This window comes from Corvus brachyrhynchos, unplaced genomic scaffold (assembly GCF_000691975.1).
Source record: "Corvus brachyrhynchos isolate BGI_N302 unplaced genomic scaffold, ASM69197v1 scaffold72, whole genome shotgun sequence".
Taxonomy (NCBI): domain Eukaryota; kingdom Metazoa; phylum Chordata; class Aves; order Passeriformes; family Corvidae; genus Corvus; species Corvus brachyrhynchos.
In genome coordinates, this window is record NW_008236763.1 from 1,009,233 (window position 1) to 1,026,159 (window position 16,927).

At 50.5% G+C, this 16,927-nt stretch overlaps 1 protein-coding gene across 2 annotated transcripts in view; it reads left to right on the forward strand.

The window, feature by feature from the left end:
* Positions 1-13,417, forward strand: part of CUNH6orf106 (chromosome unknown C6orf106 homolog) — a 16,749-nt gene extending 3,332 nt beyond the window's left edge. Inside the window, exons 2-4 of one of the 2 annotated variants that reach the window (XM_017727210.1) lie at positions 365-562; positions 2,152-2,255; positions 10,032-13,417. In XM_017727210.1, coding sequence (XP_017582699.1) covers positions 365-562; positions 2,152-2,255; positions 10,032-10,067 — 338 coding nt within the window. In that variant the 3' untranslated portion in view covers positions 10,068-13,417. Of the gene's footprint in view, positions 1-364; positions 563-2,151; positions 2,481-10,031 lie in introns of both variants that reach the window. The other variant, XM_017727209.1, reaches the window with a different exon arrangement.
* Positions 13,418-16,927: the final 3,510 nt, after the last annotated feature.

Genomic DNA, 16,927 nt, shown 5'->3' on the forward strand with positions numbered 1-16,927 from the left:
TGTGTTTGGTTTATTTTTTTTTTTTTTTTTTTTTTTTTTTTTTTTTTTTTTTTTTTTTTTTTTTTTTTTTTTTTTTTGCTGCTGTTACACTGTGACTTTGGAATTTTTGTGTAACAAAGACATAGAGATTACTAAAATAGGAATATCAGTTGTTCTGCTGGTCCCTAAATGCACCAGTTAAACATGCTCTGAAAACCAGGCTTCCTCAGCATCCACTGCTGCTGTGTTCTGTGTATCTTGGTTTCCTTTGACCATCCAACAATTGCACAACTGTTTCAACAAGCATGTTTCATCCAGTCTTACACAAACAGACAAAGCTTTTCCTGGTGCACTGTCAGTAATTCCCTCTCCTGTCTAATCCCAGGGACGGAGGCGTGGCCCCCAGGGGTTTGCCTGAAGTATGTCGGTGGAGACCAGTTTGGCCATGTGAACATGGTGATGGTGAGATCCCTGGAGCCGCAGGAGATGGCCGATGTCAGCGTGCAGATGTGCAGCCCCAGCACCGCCGGAATGTATCAGGGACAGTGGCGGATGTGCACTGCCACGGGACTCTACTACGGAGGTGAGCAGCCCCTTTCCCAGCCCACATCCCCCCTGGGGACAGCAGGGACACCGCGGGCCCATAATGGAGCGGGAGGGCAGAGGTCTGCCAGCCCCGGGCCTAAATATAGAGCACAGAGTGGAGGAAAACATCAAGAGAGCTGCTTTGTTGTCTTGGCCGGTGTTTTCTGAGCACTGGTGAAATTACAGATTACCTAAAACTCTGGAAAACAAAGGGATGCACACAGCTCTCCTGGAGACTGTTTCCCATTCGGTCCCTGTTGAGATTCTTTCCCAGTTTTCCATTGCTTAATGTTGTGAACTGTATATGAGCATAAAACAGTAGTGAAAACCTCATGTGAGAAGTTAACGCCCAAGGTTTAATGCAGTGATTTAGTGCATCCCCTGTGAGCTATTTCTCTGTTTAAAGAATACATTTGGCTATTTTGCCTGGTGCTTCAGCCTGGGCCTCAAACATCTGCCTTCACTGCAGCCTTCCCACCCTTTTCCACGAGCTTTAGTTTACACTGAGAACATCTTTGTGTCTCTGTTGGCAGCTGGGAGTATCCCAAGTTTCAGGGTTTGAATGAGAGGTGTTGGCACATGGAGGCAAAAATACCAGTGCCCAGAAGGAGGGGGCTGCTGGCAGCGCTGGCACTGCCACGCGGCTTCTCAGTGTCTGGAGGGGATGCAGTGTGTCCCCGAGGGATGGACAGGGGTATCCCCATGCAGGTGGGACAGCCTGTCCAGCTTGCACTGCTGCTCCCGTGTGCTCACAAAGCCAAGGGTTTGTGGATGGTTCCCAGTCCCGGACTGTGGGAGATGTCCCAGTATTGCCAGAAGTTGTCACCTTTGCCAGAACACGACCTGACGATTGAACCGCTTTGGCCACCAAGCTCCGAGTCCTAGAGACTCTGCCCCTGCAGCCGAGCTGGTGGCTTTGCTGTCGGCTGCCCGCAGGTCCGGCCCGGCGATCCCGGGGCCCGGGCATCCGTCCCATCTTCGGGCGGGGGCCCGGTGGTACCAGCCCGGAGCGGCACCGGGGCCGCAAGGCCGTGAGAGGGTGGATGTGTACAGTGGGGTCAGTGGGGTGTGTGCGTGTTCGGGGTGGTCAATGGTGTGTGTGTGCAGTGGGGCAAGTGGAGTATGTGTGTGCAGTGGGGTCAGTGGGGGGTGTGTGTGTTCGGGGTGGTCAGTGGTGTGTGTGTGCCGTGGGGTCAGTGCTGTGGGAGGAGGTGCGCAGTGGGGTCAGTGGCGTGCGTGTGTGCTGGAGGAGTCAGTGGTGTGTACAAGGATCAGTGGTGTGTGTGCGGTGGGGTCAGTGGGGGGGGTGTGTTTACAGGGATTAGTGGAGAGGTGTGGGCACAGAGGGATTAGTGGTGTGCCCCTAAGGTAAAATTCTACTGTCCTCAGTTGGCTCCTAAAATTCAAACTGTTGATCCTAACCCTGTTAAACTGGGGGCATTGAAACCAGTACTGCTGAGGCTTTGTAAAAATGTGCTCTAAGCAATAAGTCCTTTTCTTGCTAGTGTAAAGGATGGAATTCATTTGCTCCTTCTTCCCCTTCTTCATAAACTCCCATTGACAATCCAAATGCTTGTCTTTCCACAGATGTCATCTGGGTGATCCTCAGTGTGGAAGTTGGAGGACTTCTGGGTGTCACACAGCAGCTGTCATCCTTTGAAACAGAGTTCAACACGCAGCCGCATCGCAAGGTAGAAGGAAACTTTAACCCGTTCGCCTCTCCACAGAAGAACAGGCAACCAGATGAAAACAACCTAAAAGACCCTGGGGGTTCCGAGCTAGGCACAATCAGCAAAAACACATGGGGGCCTGCTCCTGACCAAATCGAACAAGATCAGAATGGACTGTCACAAAACTCTGTAAATCTCTCCCCCAGCAGTCACTCGAACAACTTGTCGGTAGTGACGTACAGTAAGGTAGGTGCCCTGGGCGAGCAGGAGAACGGGTAGGGGAGGAGCCTGGCAGGTGTGTAATTGCTCTTCCTTCCAAACTGCAAAGCCCTTTCCTTCTGCTTCTGCCAGGCCTGCTAAGGAAGGTTCTGAATTTGACTGTCTGACTCTGCCAACTCCTCATGTTATATTAAAATATTTTTTGCCTCTGATAGACTCTACCAGATCCACCTTTTTGTTTTTGCTTCAAGTCCTTCTTCAAATTTATATAACCTTGTTTGGGTGCTGTAACCGCAAGCGGCCGGAGCCTGCTCCGGTTGCGTGTGCAAATAAGTCAAAATATCTCTCTAGATGTGTCCTGAGTTTGACATAATTTTGAACAGAGAACAAATAACCACACCCTCAAACTTCAGATTAGCCAGATAACTTCTTTTTAGCTGGTGTGGGAAGACTACAGAGCTCACCATTTGATCCCAGAAGCTGCCAGCAGGAACAGTCAATCAAAGGACTGTTCCTGTCTGTGTCCTTGTCTTGTTCATAATTGTAGGTGACTTTCAAATTATCTTTACTTTAAAAATCTCTCTCAAAAGCTTGCTTGGTGGATGCTATATGAGTCTGAGTGATATTTTGACTGTTTTTATTTGCTTGTGTGTGAAAAATGAATTGCAGGATTATTTACAATTCAGAATCCACCTGTTAATGCAGCAGTATGTGTAGGTGTGTACTGTCGTATGTCAAACTAGTTTGATTTTTAAAATCCTTTAAAAATGCTTTACTGTACTTTAAGCAGGCTGTGTAGGACAATAACACTTGGTTGCTGAATGACTTAATAAAGCCCTAATGTTAGTTCACCTACAGCACTTTAGTTCCTCCCTGGATGACCTGCCTGTCCTGTGCCAGCAGATCTTGCTTTAGTGACCTTTACCCCAAGGCCGTGCATTTTTTACGGCCGGCACGCACGGGGTGACCCCGACTGCCCCCCCTTAGTGGTCCCAAACACCGTCACTGGGCTGGCTCCTGCTGCCACGCTCTGCTCATAACAGTGGAGTGGATGACTTGGGAAATGATTACCTGTCAGTGAAACACCACCTGAACTGGCAGTGCTGAAAGTCGCTGCTTTAGTGGCTGCTTGGTGGGGTCGTGGTGCTCCCCCAGGGGCCGGGCTGGGACTGACTTCAAAGAACGTGGGTGTGAGGAACCAGAGCCCGTGGCAAGGAGCAGCTGTGCTGTGGGAGAGAAGCCAACAGGAGTGTGAAGCACCACCTGAGAGGTGTCACTAGGTTGAAGTGAGCTGGTTTAGCTGGAAACCCAGAGCTCCGTGCTCTGAAGAAACGGGGGCAGTTACAATCTAACCCCAAACATAGGCAAGTGACCTTTCCTCCCCTTTTTCCTGGTTGTTTTGTTTTGGGGTTGTTCGTTTCTTTTTGTATTTACAGAATATTCGTGGGTGGATTTGAGGTGGATTATCTGAGATTAAAGCAGACATTTTGTTTTCTGGCTTCAGAAGGGACAACTTTATGGTCCTTTTTGGCTAGGGGTGGGGGATATGGAAAAGCTACTTGATTTTTGGGTGTTTTTCTCTCTACTGCTGTTCTTTTTGTTTGTGACATACTAAGACATTATTTTATCCTTCAGAGGTTCTTCTGGTAGGTCTGAAGATCTGAGTCGTGTTCCAGCCTTGCCCATCCTGCCCAAGGCAGGAAGTTTTCTGCCGCAGATCCAGTATTCACATTGGTACAGTACTGGTTCTGTAGTAAACAAGTTTGAGGGAGTTGGACATCCCAGACACTGGTCTGGTTTGAAATGGCCAGGTGAACATTCCCCCCATCCGTGGCCAGGTCTCTGGGAAAAGAAGATCCAGTTTTGTTTGGTTTTTCCCTTTGTGTGCGTGGTGTCCCCAGCTGGGGATGCTGCTGGAACAGAAAAGGGTTTATTAGAAGTGATGTCAGGAGTATCAAATTACCTCAGGAAGGAACAGATGGAGCTCCAGTACTTGTTGGGAAAAGCTCTACCTGGCCCATCTTCTCCACACCCCCAGGGATCTGACCTGTACTCTGCTGCTGCAGAGGAGAAGGAAAGCTACTGTGTTGGGAGTTGCTGCCCTGTGATTGAATATTGATGTGAAAGGCTTTTTTTCAGGTTCTAGAGCAGACAGAAGAGCAGTGTGGGTTGGTTAGGCAGTGGCACAGACTCCAGGATTCTGGGTTTTATTTATCTTGGGCAGGACCTCTGATATTTTTGTCTCCTTTCATGTACCTGGGAGAGGGAGGGAATCCCCAGTCGTGTTTGACAGACCATTTGGTGAGTGAAGGAGATGGTTCAGGTTTAGTTAAAGTGTTGAGAAAAAGAGCCTGTGTCCTGTATTTAGAAGTAAAATAAGCCCTTAAATATTTCTCAGAGGACTGTGGAGGCTTCCTCTGCTGAGAGGCACTGGGGACACGCAGTCATGCAGTGCATGAGACCATGAAATCTTTGAGATAAAATGAGCAGTTTCTGGCATCTGCAGGTGTAAAACATACTCGAAGCTGCCAGACCTTGTCGGAATTAGTTCTCCCTTTGGTGCACTGAGCAGGTGTGACTTGTCCTCCAGAACTCCCCGTTGGAGTCAGGATTGTGGCAACGCCGACGTGCCATCTGCTGCTGGGTTAGACAAGTACAGCAGCATTTCACACCTGGAAATGTTCAAAATGCTTTTATACAGCAGCAGAGTGTGTGTGGTTTGGGTGTCCTGCTCAGTGGAACAAGCCTTCCTAGGGAAAAACAAACAAAACCAGACACAGAATTCCCTGTAAGTGGGTAAGAGGAAACCTGTGGCATGGCTGGAACAAGCTATGTGCCCTTTATTCCTGCTATGGCACCCACCTCCCTGGGGCCCCCTGCCCACCTTCCACACTCACTGCAGGGAGGCTGCAGGCCAGGGCCTGTCAGAGCTTTGCTTAAAGCATGTTGTTGTTAAATCTGTTCCCAGTGGAGTTTTTGCATGTTCTTAGATGTAAAGATGTGCCTGAGTGCAGGATAGGATGCCCAGAAATCCCCATGCACGGATATTTTATTCTCTGGCAGTCCCTTTCTCTGGATTCTCTGGAGATCTGAGGTTCATACAGCTTCCTCCTATTTACTCCTGTCTCATAGCAACCCTGCATGGTCACTGCTGCTCTCTCTTTTCCATTAAAAGCCCAAGACCCAGTCTGACAGTGCCTGAGAATTAGAGTTTAATTGCTTAACTGAGGAAAGAAACGTACAGGTTTCCATGTCTGGGAAGATGAGAAGTGAATAGCCATATCCTGACACTTAGATCATACCTGTCATCTCTATATAAAATCCATAGGATCTGTATCTAAACCTGCTGCCCAGATGAATTGAGGAATCACTGCTCTCTATGTCATGCAGAAAATTGCACGTGGAAGTTGTGATTCTGCAAAGATTTGCCCAGACAGGACACTGGGCATTGTCCCCACCACAGCAAATGGTGCCTGGCTGTCCTGGTCCTTGCTCGTGCTGCTCTTCAAAGCCCAGTGAAATAGAAACATATTTGGAGTTCATAGCTTTAAAATCTGAACTCCTTTTTACCTGCTGTGTTTATGCTCCCCATCTCCCTCTGTTCTGTGTGGAGCTGAGCTACTTGGCAGCTTTCTGTACATAAGGGGAAACCAACCCTGTGTCCTTGGAGCCTTTAACTGGCTTCCCCTCTCTGAGCTTAAATGTTGTTGCTGCTTCTAGAGCCATGCTTCTCCCAAACCAGGGCCTCCAATTGTCAGATTTTTTGGAGTACCTCTGTAAACTTTAGACAGAAATACTTTTACTGGAAACTAGGCATCAAACTGTGCATGAGGATGATGCCCCAAAAATGTTTGCATCCATGGAGGAGAGAAGCTCCTTCTGTCCTGGTGTCTGGGCTTCACGCTGGTCTGGTCACCATGTGGTTACATCCATTTAGACACAGTGGGAGAATGTTGGACTCAGAGCTCCCGTGGCTGCTCCCACAGCACTGCAGCCTGAGCTGGGCTGGCGTGAGCTGGTTTGCCTCTCTGGTGAGAGAATGTGATTTGGCTGCTGCGTGTCAGCTCATCCATGAAAACCATGTCCTTCTGGACTGTGGGAAGTGCCAGATAATCTGATTTTAGCCCAACTTTGCTCCATTGCAGCCCAGCAGAGTTGCCTGTTGTTTATCCTGGCCCAGCAGCACATCAGGGAGTCGTGCATGGGAACTCAATCGGGTACCTGACCCCTGTCACCTCCTTACCCATGGGCACCTGAACCAGCCCTGCCAGTGCCTGCTCCCAGAAGGTCCTGAACTTCCTGGTGGTCTCCCAGCCACGCCATGTTTGCACAGCATGCATGGAATAAAATACAAGTGCTGGATGTTTTGTTCTCTGTGCTCAGTTTACGTAAGCGAGGTTTGGAGCAGCGCGGGGTAGGAGTGGCCTGAGGGGATGGGGACGGGCAGCATGGGCTGGGGCCACTGTCAGTGTCCACTGGGAGACTCCTGTATCGCTGTGCAGCTGTGCATCCACCTCCTGTCCCTGGAAGTGTACCTGCATTGGTGGTGACTCAGTCACAGAGGTGAAATAAAGAGCTGTCTGAAAGCCTGTGTGTGATGGTTTATGAAAGATTCGCTTAATCCTCACTTTGTTCCCAGCACAGGTGCCTCCGTTTACAGAGATCAGTGTTCACAAAAGGTTTTAACTTCCCAAAACGTCTCACTTCCCTTCTAGAGGCACGAGTCAAATGATAATTTATACCAGTAGTTGTCATGCAGAATCTTTGCTTGGAAAATCACAGTTCTGTGTTCTCACACACTGGTCTGTGTGAAGAGCCAGTGCTCCCACCAGCAAGTGAGCAGTTACTTCTGGGGAACATTCTGGAAGAACTGAAAGTGAATTTGCAAAGCTGCAGCTGAGCTTTTCATAAAGACAGCGATCCCACTTGGAGGATAGACGGGAATGCACCAAAAATAGTGGGAATAATCCTTCCATTGAAACAACTCGGAAAAACTGCAATTGTCTGCAGAATTATTTTTGCATGTTTGTGATGTAAAATGTTGCATAGAGGGGATAATTAGGCTTGAAAATGTCATACAGGGGTTTGGTATTTGCATTGCAGCAGTAACTGAAGTTTTCTAGTATCAAACCCTTACAATTGTGTGTGGTGACTGAATGTCATGGGACACGGGCGGGGGCGTCACCTGCACAGGGTCTGCACTAAAGCAGCTCTCACTCAGCTTAAAGAGACAAGTGGGGTTCAATTTTGCCAAGTTCCCATGTCCAGTAATGAATCTCGGGTAGGTGAAATGCAGTGAAGAGTGGCAATCCCAAAAACAAAGATTTGGGGCTTATCCATGGTGAAATTCCTTGTGTCATGGGGAGCTGACCATGGTCATGGATTGTGGGACTGCTCTGGCATTGCCAGGGGGGCTCATTCCAGGGTGTTGGGTGTTCAGTGCAGGGTGGCAGGTGGTGCAGAGCTGTACATGCTGAGGAATCTCTTGTGCTGAGCTAAATTCTGGGTTTAACTGACACACTTAGCATAACTGTGTAGCTTTAAATTAGGTGCTCCAGAAACCAGGATGTGGAGATCCAGAGGGTTTTCCTGCAAACCAGCTCACAGTGACTTCAGAGGGTCTTTGCATCCAAAAGCACTAACAAGCTGCTCTGATGTCAGACCGAGGGTGACTGGCAATTCCTTTTACCGCGGGGGGATGCTTGTGGAACCCCCAAATTAAAGCAAGCAAGGTGGTTTTGCCCTTGGCATCCCCTGTGAGGTGACACAGGGTAAGGGACTCCCAGGGTGCCCCCAGGAGAGGAGCAGGGGATGGTTAAACCCCTCCTGAGCTCGCCAGGCCGTGCCTCGAACAAAGCCTTGTGTGCAGGTAGCTCGAAGATGAAGCAAATTCTGGCAAATTTGTCTGTACAGGTAATCGGCAGCAAATCCTGTTTTCCTTCTGCAGCGTGCTAAGTACAATAGCTTAATCCCTGTGAGGTGAGACTGCTTGGGATCCTGTTTATACATTGCTTTTCTTCTGTGTCCTTTTTTTGTGCACCTGCTCACACCATCTTAATGTTTCTCTTCTGCTTCTACCCTTCCCCCTGTTTCAGTGAGTGTATTTTTGGGAATGTTGGATATCTCAGTATCTGGATTTTGATGGGAGCATCTCCTTCCTGAGGTGATCTGCCATGCTGGAATCTGCTGGCTGGTCTCTTTTGAAAATCTTTACAAACTGGCACTGCAGCATATTCCAGCGGTAGAAGCGTGTTTGTTTTTCCATCACTTGCGTGCATTTCTGTCTGCAAACACCAATTTCCACGTTCCCAGTCTTTCATACTTCCCACACAGTTCAGGAGGTGTCGTGGTTAATTGTCTACTGATCTCCCCTTGGTTGGATTCTGAGAGCTGCAGAGAGCTGCTTCATTTTACCATTTGCTTGTATTTACCATCTGTTCATCCCAAGAATGAACTTTTTCTCTCCAGCTGTAGCAAGATCACAGACTGTTCATGGCACTTCCTTCCTAGTCGGATGTGCAGCAGAGCTCTCCAGCCTGGAGTTTGCCAGTGATGTTGTTGATTCTTTATACAATCCATGTTCCTACTCATGGCCCTGGCTCTGGCAGTGAGGGGGTTCTGAAGCTGTAGAACAGGCAGGAAAGGGTATTTCCTAGGAAATTTGCCCTGTTAAAGGCAGAGTGGTGAAAACTGAGGTCAGAGCTTCCAGTTCAGCCTGAGCAGGAACGGTTTTGGCTGTTTGGGCTCTCGCTGCCTTACCCAGAGTGTGCTGGGAAGAGCTGGACTGTGCTTAGTAGCATTTGCATAATGGTCTTCCAACTCTGCCATGAGATATAACAGGTTTTTCTCCCTCATCTCCCTCCTGCCCTCAGCGTGTGTCTGGGTTTTGTGTGGGGGTTGTACCTTCATCACTGACAAACTTCATCTCCCTGTGAACTGGGACATCTCTTGCTACCTGTTGGTCTTTCTTCTGCTTCCTGATGAAACCCCAGATAGCTGATCCAGACAATAGAAGTTACAAAAGGAGTTCCTGTTAATTTGAGACCTGTGACTAGACCTGACATTTAGGTGACTCACTTCAGGATATAAAGGAGGGAAATGGATTCTGTAGGAAGTGTTTTGGGGGTTTTGGTAAATGCTCTGGTTGATTTCACTGGAGGCAAATGTGTATTGTCACCTCAAGAAGGCATGAGTGGCACTTGTGGGAACATGGATTTTTTTTTCTTGGGTTTTTTTCTGACATAGCCTCTTACCCAGTTACAGCCCATGTCTCTAGGACAGACGGGGGAGGCTGCAGGGGCTGGGCCTGCAGGTGTTGTAGCATCTATAGGGAGTTCTGGTGTAGAAAACACAAATTATTTTGCAGCCTTAGCCTGAAAAACACCTGACCGAGGTAAGTGGTGGCATCTGCCCTCTCTGGGGAAACCAGCCCTGGAACGTGTGGTTTAGGAGTGTCCTTGGAGCCACAGTGGGGTTGGTGGGAAGCCCTGGGCTGGGCTGGGCACTCTTTGGAGCTGAGCATTGAGCGTTTTGTTTCTTGCCTGTTGAAAATTGATTATGTCTCCAACTTTCTTTCAGGGTTTCCACGGTCCTTATCACTTCGGACAGTCTTAAAACACAAAAACACAAAACGGGTATCGACAAGAGGAGAATTTAAGAAAAAGCTGACTTTTGGGGGAAGGGAGGGGGATTCATGTGGCAGACAGACACAGCGTGGACCCCCCTTCTCTGCCTCCGTGTTCTGGAAAAGAAGAAAAAACAAAAGCCCAGTAACTTAAGACTAGCTGTTTCCAGAGGAAAATCCAAAACCTGAGTATGCATGTGTGACTGCTGGATTTCAGAGTGGTGTAAATGCTGAGGAAGAAGAGACACCAACACTATGGGTTTTTAGAAATCATCTTCACACGTAATTAGGTAGCTTAAAAAGAAGTTTAAAAATGAAAATTTAAAAGCCATCTTTAAAAAAGAATATTTTGCCTACAGAGCGGTTGTAGTTTGAGCAAATGTTTAATTTCTGTTTGTTTCTTGTTCATATTTTCTTTTTCTTAAGGGACAGCGTGCATTTTCCCAGAATGTCCTGGTTTGCTGCCGAACGGGACTGGCTCAGCACCCTCTGGGGTTTGTGCAGGGACTGCTTCTGTCAGGCTTTTTTAATGCCAGGTTGGGTCTGCACCCAGCACTGCGTTTTTAACAGCATCCGCTGCTTTTAGTTACCGACTTTTTAATCTTTTATTTCTTCTTTTCCTTTTGGTTTGGGTGTTGCTGTTAGTTGTCCTGCGTGTCGTTGGGAACCACGCTATGGCCAGGTCTCGGTATCAGAGTTGGAGAGGGAGACTCTGGGATAACATGGAGGGCTCATTTCCCTTCCCCCTTGTACATGAAGTACACAAATACACACCCATGTTAATAAGAAACTGATTTATTCAAGTTCCTGAGCTGTCCTGTGTGGTTAGCAGTTTAAAATCCCTTTTTGTTCACTCTCGTGTGCAGTAGCTGTGCCTGGAGCTGTGTGCCAAGGGGAATCTGTAGCTATAATTCACCTGCTGGTAGTTGCAAAGCTTCACAGACATCCTGTCCTTTTCATTTGGAGTCTCCTCTCTTTCAGAGCATAAGTTTGCATTTGTTTCTCCTGTGCTGAGGTGTAGCTTAGAGGCTGATCCATGTGTTCTGGAGCACAGAGCAGGAGTTGGCACCATCAGCTGGGTCTCGCTGTCACCTCCTCTTCTTCTGCTTTTGTTGTCTGGGCTCGGGGCTCCGAGTGGGCTCTCAGGGCTTGTGTTAGGGGAGGGATTGCAAAAGATTTGGGCTGCTCTGCTGTTCCTCCAGCATGTTTTCCTCCTGTTCTGGACTGGGAAATGCAGTGTGAGGGGAGGCAGCTCGGTCTCAGGCACTGTGGTGAATTTATTCTGAAGCGCTGTCCCCACAAACAGAGGGGAGTGAGCCCGGCAGCACCGTCCTGCCCAAACGAACCAGGCTGGAACAGCCATCTGCCAAAGATACAGGAATATGCAAAGCTCCCATTACCTTCTTCCAGGTCTTCCCAGTGAAGACTTTTCCCTGTGCCAGAGCTGCACACTGCATGGCTTTGCCCTCACTGCTCTTGGCTGCTTCTGTTTTTGTGGCTGGTTTTGAATGGGGGAATCCTTTGTTGCAGCAACCAAGGACTGGTACCTGAGTGCATATGGATGGACCTCGTGGGGACAGTGGGAGTTCCTTGTGTCCAACAGAGGAAGGATTGGGATTTTTGTATTTCAGAGATTCAGTTGTTACAGATCACCATTAGCCGAAATCTCCCTTCAGAAATCTGTTAGCTGGGAGAAACAAGTATGGTATCAGAAACTACCTGCATAGAAGTGGCACTGCAGGATTTAAACTGCCTGACACTTGCAATCTGGTGGGCACCTGGCTCTGCCCTGGATCTGGGGGAGTGTTGGGATTGGAGTGAACCTGCTGAAGGTGCTGCTTCTTGGAAGGTTTCTTTCTTGTCCTGTAACAACATTTTGCCTTGGATTAGTTACCTGCTCTGAGCATTGATCTGGGGGTTGATCTGCAGCCCCGTGTTGTGGCTTGGGCAGGTGGAATCTTTCTTCACTCCCGTCTTTCCTCACAGGTGGCTCACGAGCCCCTCTGAGGATATGAACATCACCCCTGCAGCACCGCTGCTCCCCTTCCGAGGGCACTGAGCCCCTGGGGACTGCTCTCGGTCCAAGTGATGAGGTGATTCCTTATCTTTATTAGCTCCTTGTGTCAGCTGTGTAGTGGAAGGGAGGGGAAGTCAAGGTCTGAGTCTGAGTTAGAGCTGGTGCTGTGACCTTTGCCTGGTATCAGCAGTGGCACCTGGGAGACCCTTGCACTCGGATACCCCCACGCTGGCTTTCTGTTCCCAGGCACGTGTGCTCCTCCCGTGTCCCCTGGCTGCCATACTTGTGTCCCTGTGCTCCTCCTAAGGCTGAATTTCCCTTGTCTTGAAAAATCAAAACCTGCATGCACCCCAAGTAGCCATGTGCTTTCCCACTCTGAAGGCACACGCGTTTGCAGTCCGTGGTGTCCCGGTGACAAGGGTTGCATGTTCCAGGGTGTGAGGAAAGGCAGGATTCTGAGATCTGCAGCTCTTGCTGCTCACATCCTGCTCTGCCGATGCAGCTGAGGGATCCACGGAGCACTGGCTCTTTGGGGCTGGGGTTGTGGCCCCTGCTGTGGCACTGGAAGGATGTTTAAAACAGGGGTTGCTCTATCTCTTGTGGTTTTCCTTGAGTAAAAACTTTTTCACTGAGGCCAAAGGTGGTTTCATCTCCTGATCCCTTGGAGCTTTGTGGTGCAGCCCCCCTCAGATTGTTTGTGCTTCAGGTGTCCAGCTTTTAATGGGGAGATTTGAGATTAATTTGGCAAAGCTCTGCCCAGGTGACCTCATGACGCTGCAGTTCGTATCACCTCCCATAAGGAAAAGGGTAATGTAGAACATCTCTGATGGCCTCTAAGTGGGTCCCTGTGGCAAGCAAGAGCCACTTGGGCCCTGTCACTAACACAGCTCAAGCAGTGTCACCTCCCAGCCTTGGCAAACTAGAGCAGGATTGGCCGCAAAGTGGCAGTGCCATGGGAAAGGGTGAAGAGAGAGTGGGAATCTTCTGCCCACGTCTCAGGAGCGTTGGATTCAAACCCCGCCAAGGTCTGGGAGCTGGGGCAGAGCTGTGCAGTCGGAGAGCAGTGGTGTGGGTGGGAAATGCACGCTGTCCCACGTCTGGGTTTCTGTTGTGTTTAATTTTTTCCGTGTGTGAGTGCGTGGGTGGTTCCCAGCCTGTCTGTGCTCGCCGGGGCAGTGCATGTGTAGCACGGGATGGTGTGTTGCCTCTCTGAGTCTGGGAGAAGTCCTATGATAGCACATTGGGGGTGAAAATAAAGGAAGCTTTTTCCTTAATGTATAAATGAATATTTGTATGATTAAATTAACACAGAAAAAAACCAAAGCTCTGTAGCTGTTGAGAGTTTTATTGAAGCTGCAAAACTTCTGAGTCTGTCACTTTGTAGTTAAATGTACCCGGTTTGCTCCATCCCTGGAGGGTTTCCAGACACTCAGGCACAACACCCTTGAACCCAGCTCTAGCCCTAATTTACTCCAAATTGCTGTGAAACCAGACCCAATTTGGTGCATATTGAGGTTATCAACCCACCTGTCCAGCCCTTGGGTGGGTGTGAGGGTGGGGAGAGGCCATGGGCGTGGTTGTGAGGCAGGGGATGAGAGGGGACTCCAGATTCCCTTTTGACAAGGTCAGATCACTTCTCCACATTTCTGGAGGAGTGGGATGGTCTCAGCGATCTCCATACGAGGGGCACCAGCACAAAGCGATGTCGCGGCTGCGTCCCTGGGTGCTCCTTGCGTGGCTGATCCGCATCCCAGCCCTTCCCTTGGAGCCTGGTGCAGGATGGGGTGATGCTTCACACTTCAAACGGCCCAGTCCTGAGAGAGCAGACCTTCCATCTCCTGAGTCGCTCGGGAGGGAGGAGTGGGAGTTTGAAGGGAGGAAGATTGGTTTGGTTTTATTTTCTCACAATTCCTTAGGAAATAGCTGGCACAAATTGGGATGGGGGCACATGAAGGTCTCACTTTGCTGGGCACCTGCACAGTTGTCCCAGGTGGATCTGAGTTCCCAGGTGAGGCCTTGCTGCTCAGGACACCCAGCCCAAGCATTACTTGGATAAACTGCACCATGGAGCAGCTCAGCTGAGGCCGTTCCTTTGCTTACCTGGGAATTTGTTACTAATCCCCGCAAGAAACCTCACTCTGTGTGTGCTGGCTTTGCTTTTATCATTTGAATAAATGCCTGGAGCTTTCATGTGCCAGTTAAGCTTGACTGAAAGCCTGACTGGGAACAGACATCCTGCTACCTGTGCCTGGGGGTGTTTGTTTTGTGCCCTGAGCAGAATGTGCCCCTCGAGCTCAGGGTGCTCACAGGTGTCCCGAGGCTGCTGTGTTTGGGCAGGGGAGGATCGCCTGCCCTGCTCACTGCCCAGCTTTGCATTTACTCCTTATTTGCTCGAAAGAATCTGTTTATCTTTAGGGTTGCAACCTGGCAGAGGTTGCCAGCACAGGACAATCCCATCACACCTTTAATGGTATCTCCTGAGCGGGCAAATAACCGGCGGGATTGCCGTGGTGGGGGTCACCCTGCAATCCCGGGTGTGGAGCTGGGCGGGCGGGCAGGAGGCCAAGGCAAACGGCTGCTGCAGGCACCTGGGAGCTGCTTGGGTGCTGCTTTTGCTGCTTGTTTATTTTTTTTAGGGGAACCAGATCATTGTCCATTAAAAGTTGCAAAATTAATTCTGGTTTTATGCAGTTTTTTTGGTTCCCAAAGCAATGGCAGTCGGAAGGAGGGTGTTCCCAGCTTTTTGTGATGGATTACGGGGATGAGGATGTGCTCAGCACCCAGGACTGCTTGGGCCTGTGCCCTGTGCCTTGTTGGGTACTCATGCTCCTCGGGCTGGAGGGAAGAGCAGGATCTGCTCCAAAACCTCCCCAGCACCTCTGCATGTCCTCATACCTGCAGGCATGACCTTGAGGGCTCCAGTGGGCACCTGCCTGTCCAAGAGCAGCACCTGGAACAGTGGCAGAGAGGATTTTTGTGATTTTTGTTTATTTTTCCTCCTCTACCTGCTACATTTACTAATCCTGCAGCAGCAGCCTGTGGTGTGCAACACTCTGCTCATGCATCTCTGCAGATCCCTTGGGATGCACAGGGGAACGTTAATGGGCCAAAGGGGAAATGAGGCTAGGCTGGTGGTGGGATGATACCAGGGGTCCATGGGGAAGGAGCTGGATCAGGGGCAACTTGGGCTCTTTCTGGAAGTTCTCCATAACCTGCTCTCTCTGCCTTGTGTGTTTGTTGGAAAATTCCCAGTTACACAGGAATTATTTAAGGAAATCTAATCTCATACATTTCCTACCCTGCTGATAAAACAGCCGAGTAGTAAAAGCTCGCAGCGGAGCCCAGCGAGGAGGCAGATGGCACATGTGGGCACGGACCAGCCCTGTTTGCCCCATGGAACGCTGCGGGCTCGGCTCTGCGGAGCAGCTGCAGCTGGGCTGGCTCCAGAGCTGCCTCCTCGCTCGTCGTGTTCCCATGTTTTGGTTATCTCTTCCCTGCAGGAGTGACGCCTTCATAGAAACTTAAAGCGGGGGGAGAAAAGTTTGGTTTTCACCGCTTTGCACTCAGAGTGAGTGGTGCAGTGTCCTGTGAGGTGGCTCGGCCATGCCAGAAGTGGGGACACCGTGGGAATCACAGCTCCATGTGCTGCCAGGGGACGGTGTCGGGAACAGGGGCTGGGCTGGGCTGGGCTGGGGGGGTGACACGGACCCTGGGGCTCCCAGCCGAGGTGTTTGAACAGGGTTTGCTGGCGACGGGCCCAGCCTGGGGCAGGTGCCAGCAGAGGGAGCTGAGGTTGTTCCTCGTCCACAAAACCCTTTGGAGGTGCTGAATGTGGCTTTTCCAGGCTTCGGATCCTGCTGGTGACAGTGGCTGGGCAGCAAGAGCGGTGTCCCCCCACACTCCCAGAGCAGCTGCTGTCCTGGCCAGGCTTAGCTGGGCAGTGGGGTGGCACACGTCACCTGGCCTGTCACCACCACTGTGGGACTGGGGCAACGCTGCAGAGTCCGGCAGGAGCTGCTGGGCAGGAAAAGCATGGGCACAACCCTCTGGGTTGGGAAAGAGGAAGGGTCTGCACACCAGGAGGCTCATGTTGTGTCCCAGTTTAAAGGGTGATGTGTTGGGGACAAAAGGGGGTCTGGCTGCTCAGCTCTGGCACCAGGGTGGTGCACAGCTCTGTGGGAGGGACGGAGGGACCCCCAAACCTCAGGTCTAGGATAAGGCCCTTTTTCCAGGCCCTTTTCTAGGAAAGCCATCCTGCAGGACTTTCAGCCTCTCCTGGGTGTCTCTGCACTGCTGTTGTGGAGCAGCTGGGCTCGGCAGGGTCTGTGCAGCACTGGCATCCAGGGGGAAACACAGCAAGAACTCCCATTCCTTATCTAATCTGCATTTTCCCTCCTTCGCTGTTTACTGTGGCCGTGTTTCCTCAATTAATTGACAGCTGCAGGCTGGGCTGTGACGTCAGCTGTGGCAGTGAAGCCCCAGAACCAGGGTGGCATTGGAGGGACCCTGAGATGAGCCCCTGGAACCCCTGTGAGCCCAGCAGGGCCATGAACCCTCTGGTAGGTGACAGCAAGAGGCACCAGAGAATTGACACTGCTGCACTGGGCTGCAGAGAGGGTCCCTGTCCCCAGCGAGGCCACAGGGGCATCCTGGCTGTGCTTGAACCCGTCCTGTCCTGCCTCCACCCCAGCAGTCGCTGTGCTGGCCTAACTGGGGCTGTTCATGGCCAGAGCTGGATTCTGCACAGAGGGGGTTGGGCAATTGTGGCCACTGTGCCCTTGTGGGTGTCCCCCCCTGAGCCCCCCGAGCTCGGCAGGGCATGGCAGCAGCCCC